The 17,919-nt window shown below is 34.3% G+C and overlaps 1 protein-coding gene across 2 annotated transcripts; it reads left to right on the forward strand.

Moving 5' to 3' along the window:
- The first annotated feature begins 853 nt into the window (after nucleotides 1–853).
- Nucleotides 854–12,440, forward strand: stck (LIM zinc finger domain containing stck). Of its 2 annotated transcripts, XM_085945409.1 has the most exons (10): nucleotides 879–1,007; nucleotides 1,120–1,186; nucleotides 2,568–2,681; nucleotides 3,835–3,947; nucleotides 5,922–6,114; nucleotides 6,771–6,912; nucleotides 8,200–8,316; nucleotides 9,075–9,216; nucleotides 10,473–10,693; nucleotides 10,801–12,440. In XM_085945409.1, the coding sequence occupies exons 2-9, from the start codon at nucleotides 1,179–1,181 to the stop codon at nucleotides 10,670–10,672; spliced, it is 1,029 nt and encodes a 342-aa protein (XP_085801535.1). In that variant the 5' UTR covers nucleotides 879–1,007; nucleotides 1,120–1,178; the 3' UTR covers nucleotides 10,673–10,693; nucleotides 10,801–12,440. The 2 variants fall into 2 exon arrangements, with proteins under 2 accessions (XP_085801536.1, XP_085801535.1); XM_085945410.1 differs by lacking the exon at nucleotides 1,120–1,186 and having other exon boundaries at nucleotides 854–1,007.
- Nucleotides 12,441–17,919: the final 5,479 nt, after the last annotated feature.

A 17,919-nucleotide genomic window follows, 5' to 3' on the forward strand; every position in this document is an offset into this window, starting at 1 on the left:
ATGAACACAGAACCGATAATAAATAGAATTCCGATAGGCAATATTCAAAAAACTACATTTTGATGCAGGGTTTTGAATGTGTGTGTCCTACGAAAATGAAACACGCATTATGCACGTGCAATAGTGTGTAATACACCAATATTAAATGAGCGTCGATGCATAAACCGAGAGCAGTTGTCAGTATTCGATGTATGACGTATTCTTGACACGTGTTTAAGTTTATCCCGGGTTATTCGTTACTTGAGATCGGTTACCTGCTACTCCTTACCCGTATTTAAGTTCACATTATTTATGAGTTCCCTGGTTATCAATCACATGCATGTAGAGTATAATAGTAATGTATTTGTTTCAAGTAGCCATTCAAAATTCTACGGACTTTTATTTAATTAGTTATATTATGGCCTAGGACTAATTAATATAATTTAGAAGTCACACTGTGAGACCACAGAATGTACTGCGATTAAGGATTCATTTATTAAATTATAATAATATAAAAATAATTTAATTTTATACTATAATGCGCACAATATAATATACAAATTCAATATAACTTTGAAAAGAGAATAAAATGAAGATTTAGTTTGTTAGTTGTTTCGATCCAAGCGTATTTTCAGTACCTACCTAATGCAATAATAGATTCAAATTAAGGTAGGTATTATTATTAGATATTAGAAATCAGATATTTGGAGATATTATTAATACTATTTAAAACCAATTTAATTATATTTATTTCCTCATCCACTCATAAAAATTATTGTATCCGTTAATTTATTATTATTCCGTGATTTTCAATTTAAATGCCGCGATTTTCCAAAGAAATTAGTATTTTTCAGGTTATGGAAATATGGGAGTTGGGTATTTATGGTCATGTAGTTCCTGATTGGTTGAAATTTACAAATATGACATAATGTCAGCGGTTTACAAAACTGGTGCTCGTGTCAAAGTGGAATGGGTGTGTTTTGCGTAGGACGATATTAGGATCTGTCATCCACTGATAATTCATTTAGGTTTGTATGTTTTTATAAAATTCGTGCCATGGCTTCAAGCCTTTTCCTGTTTAAATTTTAGTCTGGCCGTACATATTGTGTTTGTAGTGGTAATTTTTATTTGTCATTTCAGTGTTCGTCTGTCTTGTGGATATTTTGTCCTTTTGGAAGTTTTCGTTCACATCTTGAACCATGCCCGGGTAAGCTCGTTTAGGAAGGATAAGTTAATTCCGTTTCGATATCATCGGCGATGTTTTTCAGCAATAAAATGCATAAATAAACTAACCTACACAAATGTGTCAGTGGGCTAACCCAGTCTGTTTTTCGTCTAATTTAACACCACTAAATAACTCTGAAGGCCATTGTAATCGACTCTTAAAATTAAACACACATTTTTACATAAATAACGCTTTACTATTCTAGTAATAATCTGTCAGGACAATGTTTGTTTTACTTTAATGTTTTTTCTAAATTCTAAAAATAGAACTGACTTATGATTGCAGTTACTCATTGCTTTAAAACTCACAGCCTAACCCATTTCTGTAAAGAAAACACCCAAATGTCAATTTTGTAAAAAACAACACTACTTTCTAATAAAAAATCATTTACTAGCACAACTTGCGTTTTAATATACCTGAATAATTATAAACTAGATTTTTCATTAATAAATTATTAATGCTTATAAAAATGGGTAGTAAATCGGATGATCCTAATTTTTGTGAACAACAAATACTATACAATATGGTAGATGAGTAGTGACAAACCGCTCGGGACAACTGAATTACTGAATTACTAACCTATACTAAGCATAAAAAAACATACTGTGGAAGACTGCGCCTTTGGGGTCCTGATGGTTCCAGAAAGAGTTGTGAAATCCGGGAGTCGACTTATGAAGGAGAGTATAAGACCAAGCAGAATGGAGGAGACTGCTCGAGTTAGCCAAGGACTAAAGCGCCACAAAAGAAGAAGAATAATTACATCAAAATATTAAAATGTGCTACAGACATACTCTTAGAAGTATGTGTCATAAATAATCATCATGATCATTGCCACTATACCCTTTTATAAATCTTCGCCGACTTCAAGAGATATCTCCTCTCTCATCCATCTACCATAAACTCTCTCCGTTGCATTAGCTTAGTGTTTTCTTAGCTAGTTGGTCAGATCTCAAAACCCTACTTTCCCTTTTAATCCTTATAGCGTGAACGCCACAGCTGTTGTGTCCTGATTAGGGGGCCATTAGAGAATTACCATGTTATTTAAATGTGGTAATTAAAAAGTAATTAAATGCTCTGCGGTGAATCCGTTAAGAATCGGATAGTTAGGAATCTTCCATCTTTCCTAAGACTATAGTATAATACTACTTCCACATTTCTACTAATCGGCACGTTTGTAGAATTACTGAATACATTATATTGTCACATCTGATGATTGTCTTATAATGGTCTTTTTCCATCAAGAAAAATTAACAATTCTAATAATAATTTCAATACCCATTGACAAAACATTTTATGAACCATTTGTATTTTTGTTAATCTTCCGAAATATGGAACTCATTTGTGTTTTTATGGTGCATTGCAGAATAGCAAATATGTCGCTAGACAACATGTTCTGCTCTCGCTGCGGCGAGGGATTCGAACCCAACGAGAAGATTGTCAACACTAATGGGGAACTGTGGCACACCCAGTGTTTCGTGTAAGTATTTCTTCTTATTTGATGACGAATAATGCGTAGTTGAAACTAGAAAATTGTGTAACTCTGTTTTAATCGAAAATTGACTTTGAATGCTATTAATAGCCCATCCATGGACTGAAACCGTATGCGGTTTAGAACCGTGTTCCCATACTAAGCTTATCTTTTCTGTTCATGAAAATATATTTTCACAAACTATATTATAAGCATCTGATCGTATCCGTTTATACCACACACTTACACTTACAAATTTAGTGAAAATATATTTTCATGAACAAAAATCATAAGTTTAGTATGGCACACGGATCTAAACCGCATACGGTTTCAGTCCATGGATGGCCTCTTAGTGGCCGTTATTAACATACCCCTCTTGCGAATGGTGTAATTCCAAAAAAATTGTAGCATTAAATCATGGATTTAACTCTGTAGCCATAGATTTGTATACGAAACAATATGAAAAACTTTTATTTCATTGAACATATATTATTTTGAAAAAAACACTTTCTGAATAGTATATAATAACCAATAGAAAAAATCTTTTTTTGAAAAAAGTAAGTCACCCCGTTCTATTGGTTATTATATACTATATCAGAAAGTGTTTTTTTCAAAATAATATATGTTCAATAATCAGAATGATATATTCTTAAATCTTGTGAATTATTCGTTGAATAAAAGAAATAGTTAATTATAAATTATTAGCAAGTGCAAGTAGCTACATTTAAAAAAATATTGGAGAAATTCCACGACGTCGGTTAGTAATCAAAAGTAATAGTAATATACCTACCTACTTTGATTTAAGAAACAAAAATCGATTGCCAAAGTAGCTGATTTGGAAGGAACGCTGATGGGTAGGTATAGAAATTGACCATTAGTTAAAATTTGTTCGCTATTAGTATGTCACGCCGTAGCATAATGGCTTAATGCGACGGATGAGGCGTATACTCGGGAGATACAGGGTTCGATTCTCCGTCGGGGTGACTTACTTTTTTCAAAAAAAGATTTTTTCTATTGGTTATTATATACTATATCAGAAAGTGTTTTTTTTCAAAATAATATATGTTCAATAATCAGAATGATATATTCTTAAATCTTGTGAATTATTCGTTGAATAAAAGAAATAGTTAATTATATTTTATTTCATTATTAATTTTTTTAGGTGTGCCCAGTGCTTCAGGGTCTTCCCGGACGGTGTTTTCTACGAGTTTGAGGGTCGCAAGTATTGTGAACACGATTTTCAAGTTCTCTTTGCTCCTTGCTGTGGAAAATGTGGTTAGTATATATTATACGGAATAAAATTTTTAGGACCCCATGCATATTCATACATATATAAATACGTGGGCTTATAGAATTGTGGAATGTTACTTCGATACGTTCACTTTTCCAAGTAACGCATACGCCCACTTATTTACGTAAGTATGACTATGTATAGGGCTCTTATTTAATTTTGCAAGTGGGAAACAGCTGTGAAAAGTACCATAGCTAAAAAAATGCAGGTTTTTATCAGTTGCAACAATAATAATGAATTTCTGTAGGTAACTATTTTTGTTTGCTGTTGACGCTGGATGCGGTGTCGAAGACCTGGCAACGAAAGTGGGATGAGACGACCAAAGACAGGCACACATATTTGTACATTCCTAACGTACAATGGCGATTGGAGATAACCAAGTTGACTCCTGACCACTGCACCACTCAATTTTTGACAGGCCATGGTGGGTTCGCTACCAAACGCTTTGAGCTTGGATTTGTTACCCGACCGACATGTCCGTAGGGCGGACAACAACAGGATGCAAACCACATCTTCTGGGAATGTCCGAGAATGTGCTCCGAGAGGGAAGAGATGCTCAAGTCGACAAAACCAGCTATTGGACCCACCGGGCCGTTCGACCTGGTCGCCACAAAGACCAATTTTATTGCTTTTAAAAAATTTGCGGCGTCTTACTGCGGGCATGAAGATCTCTTCACATGAATTTTGCTGTTCGTATTGATTAGCTTCGTTTTTTGTTATACAGTACTCTATCAGTAATCCGCCACCCCAAAATAAGTGTCCAATTAGTGAAAGCGGCGGATCGTGCATACATTTAAAATATGGTAAAAATTAAAACAGGTATTTCGTAAAAATAGTTTTTTTGAAAAATTTGTACTAGCAAATTACAGTTTTATTTATAATCAAAATCAAGTATTAACTAATTTACACATATTTTTATATACTAAGTTTATTAACTAAATAATATTAAACAGTAAATCATTTGACACAACCTGTTGTTCAGTGAGGCAGATATTCTTGAATGGCTGAGAATTCCTGGCTTTCCCTATGACCAAAAGCTTCAGCTTAGGCACTCTCATCCCTGGTACATTACTTTCTTCGCAATGAACGTATCTACGTTTTACTAAGGAGAAGTTTCCAAAATAAACCCGTATCATCTGCGTTGTATACTTGTACGCGGCCGACTACTGAATTTGACAATCGAATACCGGCGAATTATAGAGATTGATTTTGTGCTTTCAACTAGTAAAAATAACGGCGGACTATAATAGTAGTTGTTGGATAATCGAGCGGCGGATTACTGAGAGTGTACTGTATATATTATTAAATTCCTTTTCTTTTTGTTAATTCTCCGTGCCTTTCTCTACCACGGCACTTTCTATTAAGAGTAAAATCATTAGAATCGGTCAAAGCTCACTTGAGAGGGTTAAACTCGACTGAGACCGAGTGTGGTGCGAGATGGGTTGGTTTAGAGGGGTCTCTGTTTGTGTTAACATATTTGGTGATGGATATAATATTATGGAAAACGAGTTTTCAATGAGACAATTTCCTATTTCCGGCCCAGTATCTTAGTCTCAAAATCAAATTTATAGCTTGTATCCATGGAGTGTCAACCAATCGCAAACATTGTATAATATTTTAACAGATTAGCTCTCTTGTGTTCACTCACACATTTTTTAATGGTGCACGCAGTCTGATCAATATATTACTCGTGGCATCCGCAACAGTATATCTTTGGTTATAAATCTGACGTTGTTACAAACACCGTTTTGACTTTGTGTTTTTTTATTTACGGCAAGTAATCCTAGCCTTTGATTTCATATCCAGTTTGTTCTTATTCTACTACCAAAAACCAAATACATACACAATGACAACTAGCAGTTGAAGTCTGTAGCCCTCCATCTTATTAATATATTAATATTATCTTATGGTGCTAATAATTAGTGTCGAATTAATGTTGATCATGTTTGTTTCACTAGGTGAGTTTGTCATTGGAAGAGTGATAAAGGCGATGAACGCGAGCTGGCACGCTAACTGTTTCAACTGCGCAGAGTGCAGTGTTACGTTGGCCGACGCAGGTTTCGTGCGTTACCTGGGGCGCGCTCTGTGCCACGCCTGCAACGCACGTGCGAGGGCTGGACAGCTCAACGCTTACGTCTGCCATAAGTGCCAGTGAGTTGTTTTATCTTATTAAATATATAATATGTTATTATTTGCTACGATTGATTGTATTCATGTACCCTAAGAGAAACGCATTCTCTCAGAACTATGTAAAAATAATTCAAATTAAATGTCTAAATAGCTAGTGTTTACTCTCGGTTCAAATATCGTGCTAGAGTGTGAAGGGAGTTTTCTCGGAAACCGGTTTGTTTCATCCTTTGCACATGACAAAGGGCGTAGTGAATCTTTTTATTAATATTTATTATTCTATGCGATTTAAAAGAGAAGATTCAGAAGGGGCGGAGGAAATTGGGTACTAAAAATGATTTGAGATCTACCTACTTAAATTATCAAGTATTAAAATATTTTTAAGAGAGAAACATGTTGACATCTATATTAATTAGGTCAACTCTAAAAGCCGGGACACGGAATTACAATTACAATGGTAGTACCAGTTATTGATTATCTTCAAATGCAATGCGGTAACATGTCTGCATTAAATGAAGATTTGCGATTTAATTATTTATTATATTACTTTTTTACAACAAGCAAAGCACTTCAATCGAAATTTACAGCTTCGTATCCTGGCCTTGGTATGGATGAGATTAATTTTTCAATGGAATGCTTCTTCCATGAACCGTCCAATCTAATGTTCCGATGTTTTCCAGTGGCATCATCGACGGAGACCCTCTCCGCTTCCGAGGGGAAGTGTACCACGGCTACCACTTCACCTGCACCACCTGCAATGTGGAGCTCGACCATACTGCCAGGGAGGTCAAGAGTCGTCCAGGGTACGCTGCCAACGACATGGTAATGACCAACCCAATACAACTCATTGTTTATGTCAAACGGTAAAGGTACAAAAATACATTATGATCACATTATGTGCTGTCACAGTAAACTGCCGCTTCGGGATAAAAAGTATATAATGTCATTTTTCTTGGTGTTTAAAATGTTATCAGACTAGTGCTCCCAAGCACATTTTGAACCTTTAAACTAACATTGTCACATCAAATTTGCCGAAATCACCAGAACAACAATGAGATCACCTCACTCGTACTGCGTTACATCGACACCCGCATGTCTCAATGAACATTTTTTATCATTTTCTACATGCCTTTCGGCTCACGTGTTTTTTGTTTTTAGTGGTTGGCACTATGTATTTTCTATAAGAATATTATCTATTACCTATGGTCTGCGGGTTGGGTTCTGTATCTATGAATACAATATCGCAAGTAATTTTAACGTACACACACATAGAAACTGTTAAAATTAATAGAAATTGGCATGGATAATGAATAAAATTTTTAAATACTAATACATTAGAGTTGGCACTCTCCATCATTGAATGTATAGAGATAGTGATCATTCAAAAGATTTGTCGCCGTACCAGCATGTGGCAGTATGTGACGTGATCATAAAGTAATTGCAGCATAAGAGTACCTAAATGCACTAAAAGACAAGATTGTCTTCTGTGTAGTTCCATATATTCTAAATAGACTTCGACAGTCGACAACAATTTCAAAACAGATTGTTTTAATATGTCTTAAATTTGTTTAGAACCAATTTGATCAATTTAGTGATCTACAATGTTTCAAATTAAATTAGTGATACAATTTAAATATATGAAAACAGTGGCTCCATACCACTTCTACTGAGCTTTGTTGAAGGTTGCTTTTGAGGATTTGTTATATGCAAGCTTTTGAAAGTAAAGATTTAAAATTGTTAGTTTAAATTTATTCACAAAATAATTTGGAAAATTTAATGTTTTAATAAAAACTAGAGAAACACTGGAGAAATTATATTTATTTTTGCACTGATACAATTTGTAGTGTGAAGTAATGATAAGGAGCATTTGGAATAGGTCTATTCACGACAGTATGACTAATGAGCGAAATAAATTGTTAATCTGTCACTGATAAGTAGGTTTTGCGGTTTACTACTTTATCGACAAGTCATGCATCTATTGTTTCTTTTGTGTAAGTATAATATTATTGTACTGTTTGCTTCTTGTGTGTTTTATCAGATATCGCTGTTGTTGCAAACGGCCAATACTTAGGAAAGAATGTTATAATGATATAATTTTTTCCCGATCAGAATGAGCTGTACTGCCTCCGCTGCCATGACAAGATGGGCATTCCCATTTGTGGAGCCTGCAGGAGACCCATCGAGGAGAGAGTGGTCACCGCTCTCGGAAAGCATTGGCATGTTGAGGTGTGACTCTTTCAACTTAGCATTTATTTTCTTGTTTTATCTCACATACTTATAAGTCTGTCATAACAATAGACAACTTTTTTAGACCAATATATAACAATTATACCATGAACATAAATCAGGCAGCACTGAATACATGTATATGTCAGTGGCATTCATGATTTTAGATATTTCATCTATTATGGTTTGGTTAGGCAGTGTTTCATTGAATTTTATAAACTATCCAACACCATCTGCAATTTGTATACTTAGTTCAATGAAAACAAAGAAGTATGACTGACGAAGTTTAGTGTACACTATATTTGTCGGAACTCCACTGTCTACCTCCACTGTACACGTAAATAGAAACGAAAATGGCGGTCTGCTTGATGTCTTGCTATGATTACCTATCTGTGTACATACTGTTATTTGTGATTTTATGCGGTGGTTTATCTAAATTTTGTCGCAATTTAGGCAAAATCTCTGTTGATAAGCAGATGTAGGCAGTTTTGAGTTAAATACGTCTTATGGATTCAGAATAATGCTCTTTAAATGAACCAAGGTCTCCAAATGGGGCAAAATACTGAACCTTAAGCAAACTTGCCATAATCTGAATTTTTATGTTTGCTACAATAAAATCTGTCCTTCATAATGACTTGCAGATTGTAATTATTAGCCATGGTAACGTAACCATTTGTATAGGTTTATTTTCGAATCTAAGATTTTATCCACATAAAAGGGAGTTTTACTTGAACATCTTTGGTTTGATCTGATTGCAGCACTTTGTTTGCGCCAAGTGCGAGAAGCCCTTCCATGGCCATCGCCACTACGAGAAGAAAGGCTTGGCGTACTGCGAGACGCATTACCACATGCTCTTCGGAAATCTCTGCTTTGTCTGCAACCAAGTTATCGTCGGTGATGGTAAGAAGTGCATTTTTAGATATTCTATATTATAATTGAGGTGATTCAATTCAAATGTTCACGATTCTTTCTTTCTTCTTTAGACCATATCCGCTCCTTAATTAGAGCATATGGATATCACACTGTGCCTTCAAGAATCCATATCGCCCACCAGCCTTCTTGCATCTTCTCAGGTGATGCCAGTATCCCTTAGCTCATTTACCCTCTGTATATGGTATCTAGCGGCCTTTCAGGACGCCAGAATCTGGTTGGCTTGAGGAACAAGCAGGCTAGGTTGGAATTCTCTCGAAACATCTATAGCATGTAGCCGAACCAGGTCTAACGTCACTTCTTCATTCCCAGTGTGATGAAAGGGTGTGTGATGAAAGGGTGCGTGATCTACACACAATAGTGTGCTAAATTTGAGATAAATGGGAAAATAACAAGGCATTATTTGAAAACACCTCACCTATACGTATTAGAAAAAACCATTGAAAAAATATGACACCGGACGGGAATCGAACCTGCATCCATCAGATTTGTGCCAATATGCCTTACCATTAAGCCACCTGTGTCCTACCTAATTACAACAATATCGGCAAATATTCATACATCTGAATTACTTAACAAATTGCATTAATTTTGATTATCGGCTTTTGTGGTTTGAATCAAGGTACCAATAATCGGTACTTACTTTGATTCATAACCGACATCAGGATCTCCAATGAAAAAAAAAATAGTTCAAATAATATTATGTAAATGAATAATTCACAAGATTTAAGAATGTAACATTCTTAATTGTTCATACACAATTCGTAGATACCTCAGCATCATACCTATTAGATAAAATTTGGAAGGCACATTGGCCGGATTTTTTTTTAAAGATTTTTTCTGATAGATATGTTTCTGAGATGTTTCCGAATTACATATGTTATAATGTTATGTAATTAGAACAAGTTTTTGTAAATTCTTAAACTTTTTTTTTATGTTTTAATATAGGTATCTTCTTATTTAGAAAATATCACATTCTTCATGTCTTACTTCTTTATTTTTATTATTAATGGCAATATACACCCGGGTGCGGGCCCTGGCCTCCTTGAATACTGATTGTTCTGCACCATATCTGCTTCCTTATTCTGAATTCCCGCATTTTCAACCCCAGGATCTCAGGATCAATTAACCGACTAAGTAGCTTAATGGAATCCATCCCAAATATTCCACAACCCTCTCGGCACAGTCGAATAAGATATTATTATGTTGCACATGTGTATTTGCAGTGTTCACCGCCCTGAATAAGGCCTGGTGCGTCCACCATTTCTCATGCACGGTGTGCGACACTCATCTCAACCTGCGCAGCAAGTTCTATGAGTGCGACGAGAAGCCCGTTTGCAAACGGTGCTACGAACGCTTCCCCAATGAGATGCGCCGGCGCCTCCGACGCGCTCATGAGAATACACCCAAGAAATCCGTCTCTTAAGAGACGTATCGCATATGAAAGGTGAATGTTGCATTATTTTCCTGTACATTAATTAATATTTAATTGTTGGGAATTTTATAAAAAAATTTTACCATACTTTATATTACTTTTTGGTTTATTATTTTCAGATTGAATGCCGGTCTGAAGATTGCCTGTAGTCGAAGAATTATTTCTACAATTAATAATGACTTGTTTCGTGCCTTATCGTCGTAATGGTAACATTTAATATAACATTTATGAAAGTGTCATAATTCAATTTATTATTAAAATAAGAATTTTACAAATAGATATATTTATACAACGTAAGTGCCTAACGATCCAATGACTAAAAAATTAAATATACACTAGCCTTCTGCAATGAACTCCAAGAAATTTTGCAAGATGTGTAAAATCTCACTTTTTACCTTGATTTGTAATACAATTGAATAAAATATATTTAAAATATATTACGCTTCCGTAAGGAGATGTGTTTACATTTAAATTATATTGTTCTTCTTTTTCTTTAACCATGTCTGCCCCTTTTGTGGATACCACTCCAGGAATCTCTCGCTTACCAGACTTCTTGCGTCATTACAGGTCAAGTCAGCATCCCGTAATTCCGCCATATACGCTCTGTATAGTATTTAGTGGCCTTCCAGAACGCCGGAATCTGGTTGGCTTGAAGAACTGGCAAGCTAGGTTGAAATTCTCTCCAGGCGTTCACAGCGCATCGCCTCTTTCCTCTTCTATCGTGTACTATCATTACATTGTCAGTCAGACCATTTCTGGAATTCTCTTCTTTGTCGTTCCCTCATGGCTGAGAATCGTGTTGAAATTCTATCATCTTCTCCCCCAATAATTTACTTGGTTGCTGCAGCGTGCCGATGCACTTCCTCTCCATCGCCTTCCCTGGACGCTATAAACCACCAGTCTCTCCGGGTTATCCGGTTTACACCGAATAATATGTCCAAAAAACTCCAGAATGCGTTGAGAGCCGTTCCTTTATCTGTAGCCTCTGGATGATTGACTAGTTCATCCTATGCTCTGTCCAAAATACAAAGTATTTGGTGCCAACACCACATTTCGAAGGCATCAAATGCCTTCCGTTCCATTGCCCCCAGGGTCCATGACTCAACACATTACAAACATATGGAGAACACTAAAGGAATTAAATCGATCCAAATCTTATTTTATAATTAATTTACTATTAAAGTTGATGGTGAATTTAATTCACAGTGGCCTTACTACATAGTAGGTAACAATTAAAAGTATAATTTGTTTATTATTTTTATTATAAGTTAACACTATGTACTTTGAACTGGCTATACTATCTCGCAGAATCTATGGCATAGGCCATTTTTTCGCATTCTTTTGTTTGGTATTGTTGATTTCTAATTATTGGTAACCCTGCTTTTCTATTAGAGTAAAGTGCCTTCCATCTTTGAGTTTATGTAGTAAATAATACTTTTCTGTATTTAGTAAAATTCCCATAATATAATTACAGGGTTATTGTCAGTTCATAATCGAATGTTAGATTTATGCTTATATTTATCATTTTAAGTATGTAATTCACTGCCGTATGTAATAGTTTTTATTTAAACAGAACTTAATTTCAAATTGTATTTTTCTATGAATTTATAAATTTGAATTCGTTATATCGAATTATATTTTAATTACATAACAAATCTCTAATTGTAATTAATTATTATGATGTCAATGTTATATTGTATTAAAACGTTGTGCTTTTTTTGTTTAGATATATATTCTAACAATTGTAATAAATGGTTTTAAAAATACTAAAACTGTGTTTATTTTGATCCATGAATTTTTTCTTGTAGTCATACAAGGTAAATTTATTCCTCTGTTCCCTATTTATATTGAAAAATTATGGGTTATGATTGATCTTACAATGACAATTCATACAACGTGGGTAGTATAATTTGTAAGCTCATTTGACTCAGATAGGGCGACTGAATATCCATTTTCAAATATCAAGACTAATATACTAAACTAGCTAGATTACTAGACTAAGCTGAATTTAATGATACAGTAAAACCTCGTCAATATGAATTCCATGGGACCGAAAATCGAAAAAAAATTCGAATTACGAAGTATGAAATGTAGGGGGGGAAAATTTTGAAATTTTTTTTTTTGATTTTCATTAATTTTGTTTCCGATCATAGATGTGCCTACCGAATTGGGTCATAAAATGTCAGGATTATTCAGGATTACCTTCTATAATAATAAAAGTCTATCACAATTTTCAAAGACTGGCTCATGAAATAGTGTACTTTATTACGATTTATTGAATATTTTTATATGCCAGGGACTCGAATCATTTCGAATTAAAGGTATGGTTTTATATGAAAATAATATTCAAGGGACTTTTTTTTTGGGGAAATTTAGAATTACGTCGAATTTCGAATTATCAGTGTTCTTACTAACGAGGTTTTACTGTAACTGGAGGTCAAAAAGCCCCTTATATAACTGAACGGCTGACCCCCTTCTCAGCGTCCTGAATGATAACAGCTTCATTTATAGATAGATATGTTCATAGTTATAAAAGTTTTATGTGCTTGATTAATAGCTTTGTTTACATTTGTATAAAAAGTATCGATTTCTTCTTCTTTCGCTATTTCTATGGGTGCGTATACTTGTATGAGAGATAATTCGTTTCCTTGTATTTTTAAATTCAATAGAGCCACTCTATCTGTTATACCTATGAAGTTTTCTATGTTATTCTTGTGCTTTTTATGTATTAAGAATCCGACGCCATACTTTCCAGGTGTAAGTCCTATGTGACATAGAATATGATTATCATATTCCTCTATCTGTGTTCCTTGACGTCTCACTTCAGATATTACGATTATGTCGAATTTTATATCATTTATTGCCTCTCTCAATTCTATTAGGCGTTCGTACGATGACAGTGATCTTATATTTTAGGTTAGTATTTAGAGCTTGGTTAGTGAGATAGATGTAAGGTTTGTTATCGTGGTTGTATTTTTCTTTGGAGGGTTTTGTTTTTTTTATACAAATGTAAACAAAGCTATTTATCAAGCACATAAAACTTTTATAATAATGGGCGACCTAAATGCAAAAATAGGCCAGTGACATGACCCGGCTCGCGGCTAGCTCTTAAATGTGGCCGGGCTGTCACTAAGGATGCAGAGGATGAACTGGGGAGGTGTGGTTCTCCCTTGTAATAATACAACTTTTGATTCCCCGAATAAAACTCTCAGTTGGTGTGGTACCGAATTTATTCAGGTTCTAGTTCACGGCTTCACAATAAAGTTATCTGTCATTGTTCTCGCAATTAAATCCCATTAAAGTGTCAGTAAACTATTTATTTGTTCGCTATAGGATCTCTGTGAAATCTTTCACAAGTTTCCAAAAAGTCACACCTAACTCAGGGAATGTATACGCAGATATTCTTTGAATATTTTTTTTATTTCACGAAATATTTTCTCGTAAGAAAAATTATAATTTATTCTTTAGACACATAGTATTGGATTTATAAAAAGAATAGAATTTATTTTATTGTTTACAAATTTTATTTATGTTTACAGCATGTTTACAAATATTTATTTGTGTTTATAAACTTGTTTACAAACGGTTTGTTTATGTTTACAAACTTGTTCACAGTTGTTTATTTATATTGACAAATTTATTTACTAAAATTTGATTTTATAATTATTGTTTACTTAATAAAGTTTCAAAAATTTATTTTATAATCCCGAAATAATTTGTAAAATTTATTATTATAAACTGAATTTATTAATTTGTTCTTATCAAACAATTCGATCGCGTAATTTATTCCGATTACGTCACCTCGTATGATGCGTAATGAAAAATAAAATTACTCCGCGGCGTACGTCACTACCGACAGATACGTGGTATTCGCGTTACGTTTCGCCCGCCGAAGGGGACTTACTTTACGTATATATCGCGAATGTACTGAGAACCATGTCTCGCAAACTTGCAGTGAGGACTGCTGCTTTGCCGAAGATCGCTGGTGAAGAGTGTTGAAATTAATGAATATACGGAAAAAAGTGTCATCTTTTATACCCTCAGGATAGAGGTTTAATAGGAAACAGTCCGTAAAGGATGGAAGATCTATACCTTTCTCTCATGAGATAAATTTACGTATATCTCCCGTTCCTGACAACTTTCTAATAGAGATAACTTCTACTTTAGTCGGGTTGAATTTACTCTACTTTATTTTCGCAAAATTAAGTCTCAATGGGGGTGTTTTAAACACCCTCTAGAACATGTTTCGTAATTGCGCAGTTACGATGACGTAACCAAAATAGTTGAAATTATATAATTTTACGTATTCAAACGAAGGGGAAAGTTTTTTAGCTTTCCAACGAGGTATCGGAATAGGTATTCGTGTACTAGATAAGGGGATGGCAGTCTTTAAATTTAAAACGTCAGAACGAAAGGGTTACACCCACGTCCTGGTCCTTTCCACCACTCTCGGCCATTTTAGGCCAATAGAATTTTACTAAGTTTTAATAAAACTATTTGGTCCCTCTGAGACTTCTTCATTCGATAATTATCTTTCGAGCAAATATTATTACGTAAAAATACTATAATTTCATACTTAACATTTACACGTAAGTATATAAATGTTCGATTTTAACAAGATGTTAATTATGAGTAACCACCGATTTATTTAATCTTTCACAGTAGCTTTTCCATAGTAATTTAAATGCAATCTTTAATCTATTTTTGTCTCGCGACGTGAATCAGCTGGGCGGCGCATTCGACCGAAATAGAATTTCTTAAAAGTACAAGGTCGCGCGTAAATTTGTGTTTTTAGTTGCGATATTTGATTCTTTTATTTACCTAGGATGCGATTAAGATTTATTATTGTTTATGGGTAGAAACCCATCTATACCATAATCTCAAGGTTTTTCTAATAGTTACCTTTATAATATTTATTATAGTTAGCGAGTTATAGTATGACTAACGTTTATAATTAATAATTACGCGTCTATAAACATAGGTACGCGTTTGTAATATTTTTATAATGATAGTTTGCTTCTATCTTGTTTCAATAAAATTAGTGTTAAAATTCTTAACTCATAATTACACAGTACATAAATTTATAAATTTATAAATATTAAATTTTCTTTCTCAATTTTCATACATTTCTATTACTTATATAAAAATTATTCAAGCATGTACTTGTCAAATTTTACGTAAACAATCTCTCCCATAACTTACTTATTTTCAATGGAGATTACCCGGAAATTTATATTCAAAAATAGATCGCGGCGAATTACACGACGTGACATTTCGAGGCCTGTGATCACAGTGTTACAATTACACTCGATCAGTCTCGATTTTCTGAAGCGAAACTTTTACGTAAAATTTTTATTACATTTACAAAAGAAAAGGTTAACAACATACATTTTACTTTCTACTACTAAACGATTACGCTACTGGTTACCTGTTCATGGTCTTTTTCGACCATTTCATTCCTGCTCCTTCCATAGTTTAGAACCATGGGACTTATATATCCTGTTTGTACTTTGTCGTGAGGTTGTCGCACGGCTATTGAGAAGTAGAATTGACTATAAGGCTAGATTTTTATAGTTATGTCGTTAAACCATACTCTGCCACAAACACTAACTGAAGGTCGGCGTTTTTGTTCGTGTCACCAGCCCTCTACACTAAGGAAAGAAGAGAAAATATCGAGATACAATGAGAGTATTACATCCTTCCTACCAGACTTACAAGACTGCTCCACCACATCTATACAAACCTATCATGATAAAATAATAAAAGCTATCTGCCAAAGCCTCCAAAATGCCCGTTCAAAAAATAAAAACACAAACAAAAGTCAAAAAATACTATCAAAGCGCGCACCTTAACACTTATGAAAAGATGACAAGAACTACAAATAAAACTCGATCACCAAAAAATGAACTCTCAGCACTGTATAAACTCATAAAACAAGACTACAAGATATAAATATAACACCATCGAAAGACACTTGGTACAGGCAGGCAGCTCAAAAAAAAGCATTTAAGGAGCTACAAACATGCAAAACATGGATCGACGGACCAAATCGGGCAAATTAAACACTCAATAATCGAAATGACGTTATAGACGGAATTTTATACAACCCTATACAAAGCCAAAGAACAAAAACTCACAGGACAGAGTAGCACGAGCACCACAGACCCTTACAACAAAGATCCTAGAGCACAGTTCGACGTAGAAGAAATAGTTGAAGCAATTAAACGCCTGAAACCAGATAAAAGCCCAGGCTCAGACAACGTAACAAACGAAGCTATAAAAACAGCAAACACTCAACTAGCTCTACCTCTAACTCTTCTGTTCCGCATACTGGAAACTACCGACACACCTACTCAATGGTCAGAGTCAAATATAATATTAATCTATAAAAAAGGAGACCCACGCGATATAGGCAATTACAGGCCAATAAGCTTATTACCATGCTTGTACAAACTCTTCTCTTCACTAATAAATCAAAGAATAAGCACTCCACTAGATGCGGAACAACCCATCGAACATGCGGGATTTAGAAAGGGCTTCTCAACTATAGACCACATTCACACTGACACGAACAAAAACGCCGGCCTTCAGTTGGTGTTTGAAAAAGAGTATGGTTGACGACATAACTATACAAATCTAGCCTTGTAGTCAATTCTGCCACTCAAAGGCCATGCGACAAAGTACTAATAAGATGTACATAAGTCCCATAGTCCTTGTCAGCAAGTCAAAAAACGACTTCTCAGTACATACTATGGAAGAAGCAGAAAAATAATTGGTCAAAAGACCATAAACAGGTAATAAGTAAGAATAATCGTTTAGTAGTAGAAGATAAATGTATTGTTAACACTTTTACTAGATATAATAAAAATTTCATGTAAAAATTTCACTTCAGAAATCGAGAGATCTCATGCGTAATTGTAACGCTGTGATCAGAGACTCCGATGTGTCGTCATTGCTGGATTTTGTTATTGATACTTTGAAATATGTTTATATTGATTAATGTCCATTGAAATTTGAAAATAAAACATGTGAAAAATTGTTTGCATAAAAGCCGATAAGTACATGCTTGCTTACACTTGGTACAAGTATTGAAAATGTATAAAAATAGAAATATTAACTTTTATAAATTCCTGCAGTGTACAATAATGGATAATGGAATTTTATGTTAATTAAATTAGATTAAGAAAAAGCTAAGCTATTGTTGTAAAAATATTGTAAACTCGTACATATGTTTATGT

The sequence above is a fragment of the Rhyacophila brunnea genome, unplaced genomic scaffold (assembly GCF_057557595.1).
Source record: "Rhyacophila brunnea isolate RB1 unplaced genomic scaffold, BYU_Rbru_1.0 scaffold_18, whole genome shotgun sequence".
Classification (NCBI taxonomy): domain Eukaryota; kingdom Metazoa; phylum Arthropoda; class Insecta; order Trichoptera; family Rhyacophilidae; genus Rhyacophila; species Rhyacophila brunnea.

Excerpts from the sequence above, each read along its gene's own strand:
- stck (XM_085945409.1), top strand. Across the intron at positions 2,682-3,834 it reads TGGCACACCCAGTGTTTCGT|GTGTGCCCAGTGCTTCAGGG; the intron begins GTAAGTATTTCT and ends TAATTTTTTTAG. Across the intron at positions 3,948-5,921 it reads TCCTTGCTGTGGAAAATGTG|GTGAGTTTGTCATTGGAAGA; the intron begins GTTAGTATATAT and ends TTGTTTCACTAG.